The sequence below is a fragment of the Micropterus salmoides genome, unplaced genomic scaffold (assembly GCF_014851395.1).
Source record: "Micropterus salmoides isolate LMB-PRFRI ecotype aquatic unplaced genomic scaffold, ASM1485139v1 Ms_hic_scaffold_18, whole genome shotgun sequence".
Classification (NCBI taxonomy): domain Eukaryota; kingdom Metazoa; phylum Chordata; class Actinopteri; order Centrarchiformes; family Centrarchidae; genus Micropterus; species Micropterus salmoides.
In genome coordinates, this window is record NW_024040928.1 from 30,820,349 (window position 1) to 30,837,315 (window position 16,967).

Consider the following 16,967-nt stretch of genomic DNA (forward strand, 5'->3'; position numbering starts at 1 on the left):
CCTTGAGGTTGATGAAAAAGAATTACTGGAGAGAAGTGTTCTGGAAAAATCTGCCATTGCCATTAAGTTACAGTATAGAGTTTTCTAAAAAGTATCAGGACATATTGGCCCCACTTCTTACTATGCTTTACAATGAGATTATCTCCAAACAGTATATGCCAAGGACTATGCGGATCAGCTATTATTTCTCTTATCCCAAAGCCAAAGATCATATGCAAATGAGTAATTTTTGACCATTCAGTCTTCTAAACAACGATTACAAACTGTTTAGCAAGATCCTTGTGATGCGGCTGGAGAAGGTAAGACACAACTCCTCACAGGTGCACTAATCCAGGCGTGCACTCAAGTAGGCACATACAATGTTGCTAAGAGCATCCACATGGCAATCTTCAAGCCTCAATATGAAGCAAACCCTAGCCAAATTGGGATTACTACTGATTGCTATAGAAAAGGCGTAAACTTGGGTCAAATGTGGAACATAACAAGAACTAATCACACATGCAAAGGATAACTAAGCTGGCACTGGGTTTAGGAACAGCAACCACACTTGTAGCCAAATGAGTGGGTGCCAATTCCACAAAATGGCCACCATCATGAGGTGAAAAGACCACAAAACCAAATACATGTTACTGCATTTACCTACACCCCTGTAACACTGGTGACCCATTCAAAAGCAGCTATCTTCGACTCTAGCCTACTAATCAGCTCTAAACCTAAACTAAATTATAACTCATTTGAAAGCTTTATTCTTGGTCTTTCGCACCCAAGTTGGAAATCACTGCAACCAATTCTCTTCGTTATAGTGTACCGAGCACCTGGTCCGTACTCTGAATTCTAATCTGAATTTGCTTATCTGAGTTTTTGTCAACTTTGGTCCTTAAAACGGACAAAGTTATTATTGTAGGGGAGTTTAATATTCACGTGGACGTTGAGAATGACACAATCCCACAGAATCCCTCTTTGTCCGACCACTGTTTGATAACTTTTGAGTTTGTATTGCTGAACTACACGCCATTGGGCAAAAATTTGTAGCTAAAGCTGTAGCTAAATTTAAGGATGCGATTACGTCAGCTCTAAATTCATTATCAAGTCACAAATTAACAGAGGACTCCTATGCTAATTTCAGTCCCTCCCAAATCGATTATCTTGTTGATAGTGCTGCAGGCTCGCTGCGAATGACACTCAACTCTCTAGCCCCTCAAAAAAGAAAATAATAAAACGAAGACGGTTAGCTCCATGGTATAATAGTGAAAATTAAAGCAAATATCGCGGAAACTTGAGAGGAATTGGCGTTCCACCAAACTGGAAAATTCTCGTTTAATTTGGCAAGATAGTCTTAAAACTTATAGGAAGGCCCTCCGTAATGCCAGAGCAGCATACTACTCTTCATTAATAGTGGAAAATAGGACCAACCCCAGGTTTCTTTTCAGCATTGTAGCCAGGCTGACAGAGAGTCACAGCTCTATTGAGCCAAGTATTCCCATAGCTCTCAGTAGTTACGACTTCATGAGCTTCTTTAATGATAAAATTCTAGCTATTAGAGACAAAATTCACCAAGACCTGCCCTCAACTGGCACCAACTTATCTCTAAACTCAGGAACCTTAGAAACAGCTGTAGAACCAGATATATGTTTAGACTGTTTTGCTTCCCTCAATCTTTACCAACTAACTTCAATAATTTCTTCATCTAAACCATCAACCTGCCTCTTAGACCCATCCCGACTAGGTTGCTTAAAGATGTTTTACCCTTAGTCAGCACTTCTATGCTAGACATAATCAATCTATCTTTATCAACAGGCTATGTACCACAGTACTTTAAAGTAGCTGTAATTAAACCTCTTCTGAAAAAGCCCAAACTTGATCCGGATGTTTTAGCCAACTATAGACCTATATCTAACCTTCTATTTCTCTCTAAGGTTCTGGAGAAAGCAGTTGCTAAACAGCTCTGTGACCTTCTACAGAGCAATAGTTTATTTGAGGATTTTCCGTCATCATAGCACAGAGACAGCACTGGTGAAAATTACGACCTCCTTATTGCATCAGACAAAGGACTTGTCTCTGTACTGGTTTTATTAGATCTTAGTGCTGCATTTGATACCATTGACCATCAGATCCTATTGCAGAGACTGGAACATTTCATTGGCATTAAAGGAACCGCTCTAAGCTGGTTTAAGTCCTATTAATCAGATCGATTTCAGTTTGTACATGTTAACGATGAGTCCTCCATGCACGCCAAAGTTAGTCATGGAGTTCCTCAAGGATCTGTCCTTGGACCAATCCTGTTCACTTTATATATGCTTCCTTTAGGCAATATTATCAGGAAATATTCCATAAACTTTCATTGCTATGCAGATGATACTCAGTTATATCTATCGATCAAGCCATATGAAACTCATCAGTTAGCTAAACTTGAAATGTGCCTTCAGGATGTTAAAACCTGGATGACCTGTAATTTTCTAATGTTAAACTCAGATAAAACTGAAGTTATTGTTCTGGGGCCTAAGCACCTCCGTGACGCATTATCTAAAGATATAGTTTACCTTGATGGCATCACCCTGGCCTCCAGCACCACTGTGAGGAATCTGGGAGTTATCTTTGATCAGGACATGTCATTTAAGTCTCACATTAAGCAAATTTGAAAGACCGCCTTTTTTCACCTACGTAATATTGCGAAAATCAATGAATTGATATGAAAAATGGAGCACAACAGCCACACACCAAAAGGGTCACCACAAGTAGACCAACTACAAGGTGGCTGCCATACACTAACAGCAACAAACCACGAACCAACAAAAGTGAACTGTCGCAACACAAAATGGGCACCATGTGGTCATCAACCACATACACAAGTTACTTTGAGGCTGCAGGAAACCAACAACACAATCAAACCTGACGAACTGGGAGGCTACCCCCACCACTTTAAATCCAAAGATCTATGGAGTTTGTACATCCCCAACACACAAAACTCAAATTAATGTTCTGGAATTAAATACAACCGCAATAACACACAAGTGACCACCCCATAAGGTGTAACAACCACAACACAAAATGGTCACATAGTAAACTACACACAAATGTTGCCAACTTACCCCTAAGAAGCAACTGACGAGTGCCCTAACAAATATAGAGCGCAGTTACCTCTAAACAAAAAGGGTATTTATCACAGCTGCAAGAAAATTGACCCAACAAAGCAGTCATCTCACACAAATAGATAAAGCTGCTGTGCATAGTGCTAGGGAAAACGAGCTGCATAGAGACACCCCAACCTGCCTACCAAGATGGCTAAACTAACCTAGTTAGTCTTCAGTGGCTTGCCGAGCTCAAGGCGACTTTAAACCATGAACTCAGTGCATCACCGAAGGCCACAGATGTAGCCATCTGTGATACACTGAAGCATGCCCCCACTCAGGATTACCACCAAAAATAAGAAAAGGCAAAACAATAAAGTAGCAAGCTCTTTAAACCTGCCTGGTGGCTACCTAGTCAGAGTGCTCAACAGTAAAACTCCCAAGCTACTGAGTTACCCCAGTCAAAAGCACAACATGTAGCAACAACTTATAGATAATGTAACAAAAGAGACAACCACTACACTCAAGGCCGTCAGAAGCACATCTTTATCTCACCTCATGGTTGTTCGTTCTGGGACAAGCCCCCATTTGTTACACCCCACCCTTTGGTGGCAACATGGGGCGAACAACACCCCAACACTGACCCAAACTTAACACACAAACACCTTTAAAACAACCCAAATCAAGGGAATTTATTTACATCACAAGATGATGAATTAAGAACACCAAGAACATAACACAAAAAGCCTCTCTTCTGACGCTTGCACAGGAGCTTTTAAAGCGTGTCTTCCAAGGCCAGGTGGACCTTGTTCAGCAATCAGCTGAAGTTTTTTAAGAAATATATATTTCAGGGAATCAAAGTAGGATCTAAGAGTTTCCGTGACGGGAAACTGAGGGATGCAGCTACCAAGTGCGGAACTGTTTGAGCTATATACAAGTTGTTAAGTCTATCACTACCTGACGCACAACTCTTATTAAATCACAATGGGAACAAGACATTGGTGCATCGCTTTCTGTGGACCTATAGCAGTCAATAATGAAGTATTAAACATCTGTGTTTAATTGTGTGAGATATAAAACAATCCAAATGAAGATCATACATAGAGCATATATCACACCAAGTAAATTTTTTTTTACCTAAATGTTAGTGAGTTTGCTGGCATGGCTGTGGTAGGATTGGTACTTTTATGCATTTATTGTGGTCCTGTCCAATGGTAGAAAGATTCGGAAATGTGTTAATAGATGTTTTACAGGTAATAATGAACGTACATATTCCACATTGTCTTGTATGCAGATTGGGAAAGCGAGTGGAAAATATTAATGCAATAATTATGCAACGTATTGTTACATTAGACTTCTCATATGTAAAGCGGATAATTCTCATGAATTGGAAAATTTGTAAACTGGACTGTTTTAACAAATGCAACTGGCTGAAAGACTTCCTGGACTTATTAGCGAACGGGAATGCAGCCTCAAAACTCAAGGATTATGATAATGAGCCATGTGCCCCATGGACTTTCATGAGAGATTACATGAACAATGACATAACGGTAATTTAATTTTGGAAACTGACTCGGTACTATTATTATTATATTCAATGTAAATCTGTACCAACACCCCCCCCCCCATCCCTGTAAGGTCTTGGATTTGTTATTGTAAGGTATGTGTTTATGGTGTAGTGTTGTTTTTGTTTTGTCCTGTCTGTTATCTTAAAAAATAAAAAACTATAAATAAATTAAAAAATCATAATATTACAGAAAGTTTATAAAAAAACAAATTATTTTTTTGCTAATTTCTGTGTTTCTGTCTGATTTAGATCTCACACACACAGAGCTTTCTTCTTCTTCTTCTGGTCTTTTTCTCTCTGACTGTGAAAGAATCCTGGAGACAGTTGACACACATGAGTTTCAGTCTGCTTCTCTGTCACACTGACAAACTGAGGAACACTGCTTCATGTTGAACAGCAGTTAGGACTCATGTTGGATAGATAATCACTGACTGTGTTTCTTCCTCCAGGGTGGAATATGGTGGAGAGCAGTGGTTAAAACCTGGCCTGAGGAAGTGTAAGTGTGGATTCAATCTGACTCATGATGACAAAACAGCACACAGTCAGTTTCTCTTTCAATACAAAGTTGATAGTTGTGGTATTTATTCATTCAAACATTACTGACTAAATTCATCATCATTAAACTTTATAGAAATTAACAACATTAGCACCCAAACAAAGAATAAAACCTTCAGATGTGTCTGATGATAAACTGCTGCTGTGTTGTGTCTCGTTCTCTACATCAGATTAAACACAGCAAACAGAAAGCTCAAACTGTCTGACAACAATAGGAAGGTGACACGGGTGAAGGAGGAGGAGCCATATCCTGATCATCCAGAGAGATTTGACTGCTGCCCTCAGCTGCTGTGTAGCAATGGTCTGACTGGTCGCTGCTACTGGGAGGTCGAGTGGAGAGGAGGAGTTAATATATCAGTGAGTTACAGAGGAATCAGAAGGAGAGGAATCAGTGAAGATTGTCTGTTTGGAAGAAATGATCAGTCCTGGAGTCTGAGCTGCTCTGATGGTCGTTACTCTGTCTGGCGCAATGACAGAAGAATAGTCCTCCCTCTGTCCTCCTCCTCCTCCTCTAACAGAGTAGCAGTGTATGTGAACTATCCTGCTGGCACTCTGTCCTTCTATAGAGTCTCCTCTGACACACTGATCCACCTCCACACCTTCAACACCAAATTCATTGAACCTCTTTATCCTGGGTTTGGGTTCTGGCCTGGTTCCTCCTCAGTGTGTCTGTGTTCTGTGTAGAACGGAGACAACTTTCTGTCCTGTGGTTTAAATGTTGGTGGTGGACGAGGCTTCACTTTGGTTAACATCTGTCTCACTGACTGTGCCTTTGATGTCAGAAATGTGTTTTCTTAGAAACGTTGAAATGATCTCCTCAGGGCTAAACTTGTTGTGTACAAACTGTGTTGACTTTAATTTTCACTTTAATAAAGTTTTCTTGGAGCAGCATCTAGTAGCTGCTGATGGCTGCAGAGCTTCTCATTCGCTTCAATAAAGGTTTGAAGACAAAAACTCAACAAATAGTCTTGATTTATTCTGTTGCTCAAGTACATTTCTTTTCCTGCTGAGTTTGATCCTCACAAACACTGTGTCTGCAATAGTTTCTGACGACTGCTTGTTCACAGTCTAACTAACCCTTCCTTTTGATGAGTAACCACAGAAGAGGCGTGGAGTGCGTTTTCTCTCCCCCAAGAGACAAGACCCAGCCAACCAGTCGGGAAAAGAGATGTAGCTGATGTTACGGCCCAAACACCAGCTACCGTATCTACGGGCCCAATGGTTGTCCCCTCTACAAGCAATGCACAGATTTGGGGCACAACAGAGCAGGGCACACCTCATACGTGAGGGGAAACATTGAAGGCATGGAAGTCAACATGTTGGTGGACTCAGGATCAACCGAGTCATTCATCAGTGCAGAGTTGCGCATGGCTGTTCCGGCACTGCGTAGGCGGCCCTTGAACGCTGACTTTATTGCTGCTCGTGCTGTAAATGGCCAGATGCCACATTGGGCACCATAACCGCTACTCTGCACCTGGGACATGAATCTTTGCAGCAGGTGTTCTATGTGCTTAGGGAGTCCACACAAGCGGGACTATTAGCCCTGGACTTTCTCGCCTCAAACCTCTTTTGGATTTTGCTCGAGGCAGACTGCTACTGAAAGACACTGTTATTCCCCTTCTAAGTACCAAAGATTTGATCCCTGAGTGTTGTAACGTTTCTATTGCAACTGCTGTGACATTGCCCCCCCTCAGCGAGAAGCTGGTGCCCGTGACTGTATCCCCGCCCGGGCCTGTGGATCAGCTCCCTGACTTTGTGGGCTACTTGGCCCCCAACCTCCAGACTAAAAGTGAGTGTGTGGTGGCTCACACATTGACAGTGGGGAAGGACGGGGTGACCACAGCCCGCATGTTGAATCCTACTGATAACGACGTTATACTGCGAGAAGGCATGCATTTGGGGTTTGGAATTTTTTTCTGTGGACGACTCGGAGCTGGTGCCGCCCCCACTAGTCCTGGTGGAGACTGCCCCTGCTGTTCCGCCGACTGTGGTGCCCTTGGTTTCGCTGGAAGAGTCTTCGGCCAGTCTGCAACAGAATGCGCTACTAGTGTCGTTGCTGGCGGAACACAAGGAGATATTTAGCACTTGGGGTGCCTGGGAAATGCACACTCGTCAGACATCACATTAAAACTGGTGATCATCCTCCCCTGCGTCAGCATGCATACCGGGCCTAACCAGAGAAGGGGGAAGAGATGGACCGGCAGGTGGCAGCCTTGTTAGCCAATGTGGTAATTGAGGAGAGCTGTAGTCCCTGGGCCTTACCTGTCGTCCTAATAAGAAAGAAAAATGGTGAGTGGTGATTTTGCATCGCTTGAACTGCATCACTGTTGAAGACTCTCATCCCCTCCCCAGAGTGGATGACACCTTTGATGCGTTGGCAGGCTCCCTGTGGTTTAGCACCCTGGATTTCTCAAATGGCTACTGGCAGGTTGAGGTAGCGGAAGAAGACCGGGAGAAAACGGCATTCACGACAGGCAGGGGCCTGTACCAGTGGCGTTCGATGCCCATGGGCCTCACTAACTCACTTTGCTCTTACTACAGACGTTTTGTCAAGGACTTTGCCAAGCAGGCTGCCCCCTTGAACCGCCTGACGTGTAAAGACACTCATTTCCAATGGACTGCTGAATGTGATGCTGTATTTGAGTACCTGAAAAGAGTGCTCTCATCAGCCCCAGTGGTTACTATGACTGACATCCACGTCCCCTTTATGGTGTACACAGACGCCTCCACGGACATAGTGGGGCTGTGCTGGCTCAAGACAGGGATCGACTGGAATGTGTGGTGGTCTATGCGAGTCAGTCGCTCACTCACACTGAAAAGCGCTGGTCCACATTCGACAGAGAATTGTGGGCTGTTGTGTGGGCTGTGCGCCAGTTCAGGCATTACATTGGGTTGGCTGCATTCACCATTGTAACAGATCATAAGCCTCTGCTGGGGCTCCGCAGCATGTCTATTGACAAGGATCCCACAGGCAGAAGAGCGAGATGGATACTGGAGCTGGATCCTTTTAACTGGCCCATACAACACAGGCATGGTCAACGGCATACTAACGCCGATGCTCTGTCACGGCGGCCCCCAGATCCCGAGCCCGGAGCAGTTACCGGCACTTCAAAGGGAGCGGCCACCCAGGTGAATGCCATAGGCTCAGATGGGGAGTCTGGTGCCCACCACAATGACACACTGCAGTCTCAGCCGCAAGCTCTGTGTCCCCAGATTTCAGACCTCGCCACTGGGGGGCAGCGTGTGGACTCACACGGTGAATCGGAGGACCTGTCTTTTAGGCATGCACTGTCACATGATGGGTCCGGCATGAAAGAATTGCAACAAGCTGATCCAGACATTGGTTGCGTATTGGAGTGGATTGAGAGCAGTGGGTCACGACCACCTCGGGGGCGGATGAGAGGTAGCTCCCGGTGGCTTAGGAAATTAAGGACTGAATATCCTCGCCTTTCTGTGATGAATGGACTGCTCTGCCGGCCTGTGAATTCCTCCCTCACAGGGGATGCTCAGTTTCAAGTGGTTGTTCCCTCCTTGCTTGTGCCGGAGGTGTTGCAGCATCTTCATGGAGACCCAGCAGCTGCACATTTCTCAGCAGAGAGGGTATGGGAACAAGCAAGGCAAACCTGTTTCTGGCCCTCTATGTTTGAGGACATTAGGTAGTGGTGTGAGCAATGTGTCCCATGCCAAACCCACAGGGCCCCAGTGCCTAAGCGGCATGCACCGATGGGGGGGTCCCAGGTAACTCTGCCCTTTCAGAGAGTGGCAACCGACATCCTGGAATTGCCAATGACTTCAAAGGGTAACAGATATGTGTTAATGGTTGAGGACTACTTTACCAAGTTTGTGAATCTGTATGCCCTTCATAATCAGACAGCCCCATCGGTAGCGCAATGTTTGTTTGAGGACTATGTGTTAGTTCATGGCATCCCTGACGCTGTTCACAGTGATCAGGGCCGGCAATTTGAGTCTGAGATTGTTCAGAGACTGTCAACGTTTGGGGATTAAAAAGACACACACCACACCATATAATCCCAAGTCAGATGGGATGGTTGAATGCTTTAATTGGACTCTCATTGACCAGCTTGCCAAGTCACTACTCGCATGTGGGGGTGAGTGGGACGATTATCTGAAACACATGGCTTTCGTTAATAACACATCTGTCCATGCCTGCACTAACTAAACCCCTTTCTATTTGACTCATGGCAGGGAAGCCCGGGTCCCCATGGATGTTTTGGTGCCCTCTCAGATGGGGCATTTGGACTTACCTTTTTCTCATGCTGACTTTGTGACCTCTCTGACAGGGAGGCTGGGAGTGGGGGACCCGGTGTGGCTGCACAATCCTACTGAGGACCGCTTGAAACTTGCTCCCCACTGGAAGGGCCCCTACAGGGTGCTGGGTGTGTTGGAATCTCAGGGGGAGCCAGGACTTACCTATCGTATTGGAGATCATCTGACCGCTGCTGGACAGGAGCAGGTGGTCCATTATGATAGACTGAAACCCTACACTCTACTGAGGCCTCCGAGTTCTTCGTGTAGCCCCCCGGCTCCTCTTCATGTTCCCACGCTATTGGACGAGGGGCTGCTGGATGTGGGAAGTGGGGCGGAGGAGCTTCTGGCCACTGGTGGTTCAGGGACTGTTTATGTTGGAGACTCCAGTGAGCCACAAAAAACTGTTTCTCGTGCAGGCAGAGTTGTGAACCGGCCGGTTCGTTTCCAGGAATTTTTCACTTATAAGTAATGGTTTTCACCTGTTATTGAGGTTCCATGTTGCAGTGACATAATGTACTGAGGTGATGTGGGTTAATGCATTCCCTCGCTGGTGTGGTTCATTTAGTTTGGGTGTGTCTATCCGCTAGTGTGTATCAGCCACCTCTGGTATACGGTAGAGATTAGTAGGGCATACTTTGCTGGGACTGTGTTTTTTGTGTGTGCGTGCCATGCATTATATTGTTTCCTGTGTCATGTCAAATTTTTTGTTGGGGTGTGTTTTGGCAAACAAGTGACTGCTGATGTTAACATGTTTGTTTTTGTAGCGGTGTTGCTGAAACGAGGACGTTTCTTTTTGTAAGGGGGGAGGTATGTAAGCTACTTTGTTGAGTAGAGGCTTTTATTTGAAGTAGGGGAGAAACGGAAGTTGTGATGTTCCGGTTCAACAATGTGCAAGAGACGAAGAGAAAAAAATAAAGATGTCCCGTCTTGGTTCAGACAACGGAGCCTTCGTGTTGCATTTTGGTAACCACATAAAACATGTAGGCGAACTAATAACCGCTCGGTTACAATGTGTTCATGTGACAAACTGGAATATGTTTTTAATGCACTAGCTAATCGTTAAAGCCTGTTACACTGGGCTCTTGTCTTACAGCTTTTTTCACTTGCTAACATGCATCGGTCCAAACTAGGGTTGCCCCCTTCAATACAGAAAAATAAGGGACACCTGCCGCAGCAGGGGCCACACCCCTCATGGGCCCTGCAACCACAGGCCCCATTGGTGTGCCAGTGGTGGTACATCATAACTTAAAACATGTTTTCAGTAAAGTATTTTTGAGATTGATACCGGTGGACGTTATAAAGCTATCTGCTATTGTGTGAACAGATGCTCTCAGTCTCTCTCTGTCACAACTCAACAGACTAGTGGTCAGACTGTCAGAGCTGATTACACAGCTACTAATAATAAACACAGGCCCACAATGTGTGACAGCGAGTACACAAAAAATAGGATGTGTACTGTATTTCATCAACTTATTAAATCAACATGTCCATAAAATATTAACTATAAACAGGCTAAAACAAATGCTTTGATACGATTTGGATTTTCCATGAACATCATGGACATGTGTGGATTAGAAGTAGTAGGCCTTGTGTGCAGTATTCGAGCATGTTAGGCCTACTTCCTTTAATAAATGTTTTCTAGTCAGAAGTACAGTAGTCATGCAGCACTGTTTATCTTTCATACTGCTGCAGTAAAACTGAACAGAAAAGGCTCACGCCTAACGAGCTCCACAGAGCAACTGTTCTTGCTGAGAAATTGCTAATTAACTTGAGTAATTGTAAAGGGTGGTGTGAACCCAGATTTGTGCTAAAATATTTGTCATTGTTTGTCTTTTAGTATTCTTTGGGCTCTGCATAGGCACCTCACAGATATAACTGAACAGCAGTTTTAATCACTTGCCGCAGAGCCCTCAGGTCGTGGGCCGTGTACATCCCATGTTAGTGATGTTTCCAGTGCTTTCTATTGCTCCTCTGTAAAAGCTGAACTGGCGTGGGAATTTGTCCTTCTTAAGCTTCCTCAAGAAATCCAGTCGTTTCTGAGCTTTCTTCACCAGCATGGAGACGTGTGACGACCATGTCAGGTTCTCTGTGATGCTGATTCCCAGGAACCTGAAACTTTTCACCTGCTCCATCTCAGCTCCTCTGATGCAGACAGCGTGTGTCTTTATCTCCTTGGTTTTGCTGACTTTGAGCAGCAGGTTGTTCTCTGAGCACAACTCTGCAAGATTATGAATTTTCTCCTGATATGAATGGACAATAACATCTATATAATCTATGTGGTCAACATAAGCATCTAAACCACCTGCAGCTCTTAACCAATAACGTCTATATAATCTATGTGGTCATCATCAACATCTAAACCACCTGCTGCTCTTAACCAATAACATCTATATAATCTATGTGGTCATCATCAACATCTAAACCACCTGCTGCTCTTAACCAATAACATCTATATAATCTATGTGGTCATCATCAACATCTAAACCACCTGCTGCTCTTAACCAATAACATCTATATAATCTATGTGGTCATCATCAACATCTAAACCACCTGCTGCTCTTAACCAATAACATCTATATTATCTATGTGGTCATCATCAACATGTAAACCACCTGCTGCTCTTAACCAATAACATCTATATTATCTATGTGGTCATCATCAACATCTAAACCACCTGCTGCTCTTAACCAATAACATCTATATTATCTATGTGGTCATCATCAACATGTAAACCACCTGCTGCTCTTAACCAATAACATCTATATAATCTATGTGGTCATCACACAAATTCCTCGTATGTGTACACATACCTGGCAAATAAAGCTGATTCTGATTCTGATTAGCTGATTAGTTAGCACCATCTAGTGGACAGAGAACAAAACTTCACATCTGATCAGTGACGTTTCTGACACTGACTGGATGTAGGTGTTATAAAGGAAAGGTGTGACACTATCTCACGGCCAAATGGAAAACTTATTTATTCTTGTAGCCTTCATCAAATATCAATACAAATGGATCAGAAACATAAAATACATACAACCCCCCCACCACTCAGGTCAGGGAGAGGAACAGGGAAATAAAAATACTTCTGATGAGGTGGAGTCTGACACAGGTTAGACCGGTTTTGACGTCACTCTGATGTTTTTTAGACTCTGAAGTTATGAGGCTGTGACGGCGTCCTCAGATCAGCTGCACACAGACACCAGGACTGACGAGGAAGAAATGAGCAGCTTCTTCTCTCCCAGTGTTTCCTCCACACATGAAGGTGAAAAGTGTCTGTAAGTCGACCTGAAGTGAGTTCAGCAGGTGAGAATCCGACCAGAGGAATCTGTAAATGTCTGATAATCAGGATCACTTTGATCACATTGTGCTGGATCACTGTTTAACTGGACAGTAGAAATGCTTCTTGATGCTGATTGGCTGTTTCTAAATATCTCTTTGAAATCTGCTGTAGAATTTCTCTCCGAGTTAAAGAACAATGATTTCAGAAAGATTTCCCTGTAATATTGTTCATGTTTCTCAAGTAGAATCAGCAGCAGTCTGATTGTAGTCTGAGCTCACATCATCAGTGAAACATGCAGGGTGTGTCTGAACTGGTCTGACAGCTTGGATCCACTTGGCTCAGGTTTCTGGTTTAACTGTTAATACTCTGAAATTAAGTGCATGGATGAAGAGTTCAGGGCTCAAATACAGACATCTTCCAACACTGAGGCGGACTTGGTTTCACTGAAGACCCTTTAGGACAGTCCAGGTCTCAGCTGTCTCTGAGGCTCCAGGACCCTTTCTAGATGGACCAGAGCCAGCCCAGAGTGGAAGGGAACTTAGAGGTGGATTAGGGCCCCTCAGCCGTCAGGGCCCTCACAGGAATAGAGAAGGACCAAAGTAAAATCAGCCATCCTGTGTCTCTCTGCTCATGATTTAAACATTTAAAGACAGAAATAAAGATTTAAAGACACAGACCTTGAGGAGAACTAAAGTGTCCTGAGATGTAAAGCTTGTTGTAATGAATGAGTGCAGCTCTCTCAGCATGTTGTTGTGTTTGTGTGAAGGTGTGGGCTCTGCTATGAATCAGTGTGAGGACAGAGAGGAGGGAGTCCCTCCCTCTAAAAGCACTCTGTGTGGGGAACATGACAGCCAGACCAAAGCTCAGAGGTGAGATGAGGATCTCTAACTGTCCAGGACTCAAATCACTCCACCATCATTATTCACTCTCAAAGCTCTGTGTGTGTTGTGTTGAAGCCCAGAGCAGCAGCAGGGACCAGATTCTGCTGGACCTGGACCTGGACCTGGAATCGAGAGCGTTAAGAATCTCCGGTTGAGGTTTGAACCTTGTAAAGTTAAAGGTGGACAGAAGTTTGCTAAGAAAAGGTGAGAATGTAAAATGTCTGTTAATATTCAACTATCCTAAGAAGAAGTATGATGTTTTGATGAAGCCCAGAGCAGCAGCAGGGACCAGATTCTGCTGGACCTGGATCTGGACCCAGCTGTGTGTCCATGAAGAGTGACCGGTCTATGCTCGAACCTCTTGACTTCAAAGGTGGACACCACTCTGCTGATCAAAGGTAAGCATGTTAGGTTGAGTTTCTTCATTTCATTTGAACACACAGGAAGGGTTAACAGCCCAACCTGCATCTTTTATGAGGGCTGTGATTAAGTTTCTTACTACAGGATTATATAAATACACTCAATGTGATCACGTCATCAAACAGAACACATTGTTCAGGATTCAAATTAAAAAGAGAGATGGGTATATGTATCGACCTGTTGTATTCAGATCACATGACACCGATCAGCTTATCCTAGGTAAACATTTTAATGGAGGGATTTCCTGTCATCCAATGGGTATTATGTCTTTATCAGGCAGTTAAGTAGTCTGTTCTGCTTCTGCTCTACTTCACAGAGTTGATCAGCAGAGCTCAGAGGTTCCCAGTGGTCAGTCTGCCCAGCAACATCAAACAGACCTGGACTCCATATTTATGGTGTGTAAATGTACAAGCTCAGCTACTACTGCTAATTACAGGAGCCACAAAGTAAATAGTGAAGCAGCATTCTGATCCAGTCTCCATGCTGCACTCTGCAGACCAGCAGGCTTTCTGTCTGTCACAGATGATCTGATGTTGACTTCTACCAGTTCAACTTTACATTTTCTTCTGTTCCAGCTGCTCCAGGAAAACATTGGCAGGTTTGTGAAGAACGAGGTGAAGAAGTTCCAGAGAGTTCTGAGTCCAGATTACCCAGAATGCTTAGAGAGTCAGAGGGAGGATGAGGAGGTGTTGGACGGTGAGGAGGAGGAGCAGAGGAGGAGCAGCAGAGAGGCATTTCTGAAGATCACACTGCACTTCCTGAGGAGAATGAAGCAGGAGGAGCTGGCTGAGCGTCTGCAGAGCAGTAAGAGGATTTGAACAGATTTAACATGATGGAAAGAGGAAATGGAGGCAACATGGGAGAAGTTTCCATTTCAAACTCTGCTGTTAATATGATGCACACATTTGGATCAGATCTATGAATTCTTCTGGGCTGAAACTCAGAAACTGTTCACAGCTGATGAGCTGAAGAGATTTCATGGAGGAGGAAAATAAATACCATCTTGATGTCTTAAAGTTTACATTCATCAGATTTACTGTAGCATCCACTTATTAATCACATTTCTTCTTCATTCAGGAACTGCTGCTCCAGTGTGCCGACGTAAACTCAAGTCTAACCTGAAGAAGAAGTTCCAGTGTGTGTTTGAGGGGATTGCTAAAGCAGGAAACCCAACCCTTCTGAACCAGATCTACACAGAGCTCTACATCACAGAGGGAGGGACTGCAGAGGTCAATGATGAACATGAGGTCAGACAGATTGAAACAGCCTCCAGGAAACCAGACAGACCAGAAACAACCATCAGACAAGAAGACATCTTTAAAGCCTCACCTGGAAGAGATGAACCAATCAGAACAGTGATGACAAAGGGAGTGGCTGGCATTGGGAAAACAGTCTTAACACAGAAGTTCACTCTGGACTGGGCTGAAGACAAAGCCAACCAGGACATACAGTTCACATTTCCATTCACTTTCAGAGAGCTGAATGTGCTGAAAGAGAAAAAGTACAGCTTGGTGGAACTTGTTCATCACTTCTTTCCTGAAACCAAAGAAGCAGGAATCTGCAGCTTTGAAGAGTTCCAGGTTGTGTTCATCTTTGACGGTCTGGATGAGTGTCGACTTCCTCTGGACTTCCACAACAATGAGGTCCTGACTGATGTTACAGAGTCCACCTCAGTGGATGTGCTGCTGACAAACCTCATCAGGGGGAACCTGCTTCCCTCTGCTCGCCTCTGGATAACCACACGACCTGCAGCAGCCAATCAGATCCCTCCTGAGTGTGTTGACATGGTGACAGAGGTCAGAGGGTTCACTGCCCCACAGAAGGAGGAGTACTTCAGGAAGAGGTTCAGAGATGAGGAGCAGGCCAGCAGAATCATCTCCCACATCAAGACATCACGAAGCCTCCACATCATGTGCCACATCCCAGTCTTCTGCTGGATCACTGTTACAGTTCTGGAGGAGACGTTGAAGACCAGAGAGGGAGGAGAGCTGCCCAAGACCCTGACTGAGATGTACATCCACTTCCTGGTGGTTCAGTCCAAACTGAAGAACGTCAAGTATGATGGAGGAGCTGAGACAGATCCACACTGGAATAAAAAGAGCAGGAAGATGATTGTGTCTCTGGGAAAACTGGCTTTTGAGCAGCTGCAGAAAGGCAACCTGATCTTCTATGAATCAGACCTGACAGAGTGTGGCATCGATATCAGAGCAGCCTCAGTGTACTCAGGAGTGTTCACACAGATCTTTAAAGAGGAGAGAGGGCTGTACCAGGACAAGGTGTTCTGCTTCGTCCATCTGAGCGTTCAGGAGTTTCTGGCTGCTCTTCATGTCCATCTGACCTTCATCAACTCTGGTGTCAATCTGCTGGCAGAAAAACAATCAACCTCCCGTCGTTCTAAAGTCTTCAGAGACAAACTTAAACTTAAACATCTCTACCAGAGTGCTGTGGACAAGGCCTTACAGAGTCCAAATGGACACCTGGACTTGTTCCTCCGCTTCCTCCTGGGTCTCTCACTGCAGACCAATCAGACTCTCCTACGAGGTCTGCTGACACAGACAGGAAGTAGCTCAAAGACCAATCAGAAAACAGTTGAGTACATCAAGAAGAAGATCAGTGAGAATCTGTCTCCAGAGAGAAGCATCAATCTGTTCCACTGTCTGAATGAACTGAATGATCGTTCTCTAGTTGAGGAGATCCAACAGTCCCTGAGTTCAGGAAGTCTCTCCACAGATAAACTCTCTCCTGCTCAGTGGTCAGCTCTGGTCTACATCTTACTGTCATCAGAAAAAGATCTGGACGTGTTTGACCTGAAGAAATACTCTGCTTCAGAGGAGGCTCTTCTGAGGCTGCTGCCAGTGGTCAAAGCCTCCAACAAAGCTCTGTAGGTTGATAAATGGATGTGCAATTTCTAAAACTGTATATTT

At 44.4% G+C, this 16,967-nt stretch overlaps 2 protein-coding genes across 3 annotated transcripts in view; both read left to right on the top strand.

The window, feature by feature from the left end:
• The window catches only part of LOC119909382 (NLR family CARD domain-containing protein 3-like), a 98,376-nt gene that overhangs the window by 72,615 nt on the left and 8,794 nt on the right, over positions 1 to 16,967 (top strand). Inside the window, exons 5-6 of the mRNA XM_038727586.1 lie at positions 14,619 to 14,847; positions 15,136 to 16,924. Coding sequence (XP_038583514.1) covers positions 14,619 to 14,847; positions 15,136 to 16,924 — 2,018 coding nt within the window. The remainder of the gene's footprint in view (positions 1 to 14,618; positions 14,848 to 15,135; positions 16,925 to 16,967) is intronic.
• The window catches only part of LOC119909443 (cleavage and polyadenylation specificity factor subunit 3-like), an 80,879-nt gene that overhangs the window by 52,194 nt on the left and 11,718 nt on the right, over positions 1 to 16,967 (top strand). The window lies entirely within an intron of this gene.